Source organism: Tachysurus fulvidraco, chromosome 20, assembly GCF_022655615.1.
Source record: "Tachysurus fulvidraco isolate hzauxx_2018 chromosome 20, HZAU_PFXX_2.0, whole genome shotgun sequence".
Lineage (NCBI taxonomy): Eukaryota > Metazoa > Chordata > Actinopteri > Siluriformes > Bagridae > Tachysurus > Tachysurus fulvidraco.
The window spans coordinates 6,058,829-6,060,987 of record NC_062537.1 but is presented as its reverse complement, the minus strand read 5'-3'; the positions used below and the strand labels follow the sequence as shown (position 1 = coordinate 6,060,987).

The 2,159-nt window shown below is 37.0% G+C and overlaps 1 protein-coding gene and 1 long non-coding RNA gene across 2 annotated transcripts in view; one reads left to right on the top strand and one right to left on the bottom strand.

Annotated features, from left to right (window-relative positions):
• Positions 1 to 695: 695 nt before the first annotated feature.
• Positions 696 to 2,159, top strand: part of ptpn11a (protein tyrosine phosphatase non-receptor type 11a) — a 14,014-nt gene continuing 12,550 nt past the window's right edge. The window contains exons 1-2 of the mRNA XM_027139673.2: positions 696 to 976; positions 1,742 to 1,864. Of these exons, the coding sequence (XP_026995474.1) occupies positions 963 to 976; positions 1,742 to 1,864 (137 nt within the window). The 5' untranslated portion in view covers positions 696 to 962. The remainder of the gene's footprint in view (positions 977 to 1,741; positions 1,865 to 2,159) is intronic.
• Positions 791 to 2,159, bottom strand: part of LOC125139754 — a 1,600-nt gene continuing 231 nt past the window's right edge. Inside the window, exon 2 of the long non-coding RNA XR_007138861.1 lies at positions 791 to 1,880. This is a non-coding gene — a long non-coding RNA (uncharacterized LOC125139754). The remainder of the gene's footprint in view (positions 1,881 to 2,159) is intronic.

Here is a 2,159-nt window from a genome sequence, read left to right as displayed (position 1 = left end):
GGAAATTGTTTTTTAGTTACAATTATAAGTATTGCATTAACATTAAAATTAATGAGTATACTTTAAAATTATACACTTAATTTATTCAATAAACACAGAATCTGTGCACCTTGTTTTTGGATTGTATGTACACTTGTTTTTCTTTTGGATTGATGTCGAACATTTTTATGAATCATCATGTGGGACAAAAATTTATATAGAGGAATAAATTATGTTTTTTTAATCAGGAAAGTAAAATGGTGAAATGTCATTTTTTTAAAAATTTATTTTAAATCTGTTTATTTTAGTTAGAAAGATTCATATCCAAACATTTTCCATTTTTAAGCTGGAAATAAAAACTTGTTTTAAAACTTTAAAAGGAAAGCTGAAAAACTGTCAAAACTATAAACTTTTACAAGACTTTTTTAATTCCTCTTCTCTAAATTAATTATATTGCTCGATTCCCTTTTATTTGTCTTCTGCCTTTGTTTATTTTTTTTTGTATTTTTTTTATTTTATTTCTTTTATGTTGTGTTACTATTCTAAAATTTGAAGAATTGTAATAACATTGTATTTTGTTACCTGTTATCATTTGTTATTGAGATAATGATAATAATAATAATAATAATAATAATAATAATAATAATAATAATAATAATAATAATAAACTAAGGCAGGCCCAGCGCTAGATGGCGCATGTGTTTTACGCAGCTCTTCTTTTGTCGCATGTTTGGTGACGTTTTACAACCGACTCGAAAGGTCTCCGATGCTGAGGCCTAGTTACCGAGTTTTGTTCCTCGGACTATTTGTGTTTTTTTTTTACATGTCCATTTATTTACACCCGTTTTGAACGGGTCTTTTCCTTATGACGTTTTTTGCCAGAGAAAAACAGCGGGGATTTCGGCGCAGTCGCTTTGCGTTGAAAGTGAATAAAATCTGACTTGAGAATCCGGAGAGAGGAAACAAGGCTGAGGAGGAAGAAGATGACATCTCGGAGGTGAGAGCTGTGGGGAAGGAAAACAAGAGTGTGGTGTCGAGGAGGCGAGAATAAACACGGCAGTGTTGTTGTTTATAAAACGCCTCCGGCTTTAGGTAAAAGTGGAACAAACGCACAAAGTTTTAATGAGTCACAAACTTGCTTGTGTTAGCGTGCTAGCTGGTTTGTGCTTCAGTCTGAAGGCTAGTTAGCTAACAGGTTTAGTCAGAGCCGAGTGTGGTGTCTAACTGTCCAGAACACACACACACACACACACACACACACACACACACACACACACACACACTGTCCATGTCAGACCACTAGTTGTTGTTATCAACTGTAACCCATGCTTTATATAGTCTACGATAACGGACACGTCACGGGTTTACCGTTAGCATCTTCGCTAAGAGGGTTTATTAAACTCCTTGTCACGATAATTACCGACAGATTATAAACACACATCTTGTGTTGCTTTTGTAACAAGAGCAAACCCAAATCAGCTAAAGCGTCGTCCTTGTTTGAGACCGTTTTTTTAAGCTTTGATCTTGTTTTGTTTTGTTAACGCTCTTGGAGGCAGACAGTCAGCAGACTCGGATGTTGACTCGGCTGTTGACTGTTTACTATAAGTCACAGAAATCACACAAGTCACACAAGATGCTGATATCTGTTGTACTCGTAAGCATCAGTGTTCACATCACACCCACGGTCTTATCTCGTGGTCACTTGGCATTATAGTGATGTTCACTTGGATGCCAGTTGAAGTCAGTGTGATTGTGTTCGCAGGTGGTTTCATCCCAACATCACTGGTGTGGAGGCTGAGAACCTTCTCCTGACGCGTGGCGTGGATGGAAGCTTTCTGGCCCGACCGAGCAAAAGCAACCCTGGAGATTTCACCCTCTCTGTCAGGTGAGAATCTACTGCACTGTGGGAGAGAGGCAAAAGGAAATAAGCTGTTTTCATGAAACAATCATTTGGAAAAATGACATTTCAGAGATGCAGGAAATGAAGAGGGCTGTGTGACAGAGCAGTGTGTGTCTGTTCCAAGTCTGTGTGCTTTTTAACTGTAATAAATAAAATGCCAGCTGGTGCAAAAATGGAAAAATAAACTCCATGCCTGCTTTGGATTATTCTCTAAACTCAGTGTAAGGGCTATTAGATAAATTCATGTTATATTCTGTGAGCTCATTTTAAATCGTGTGGA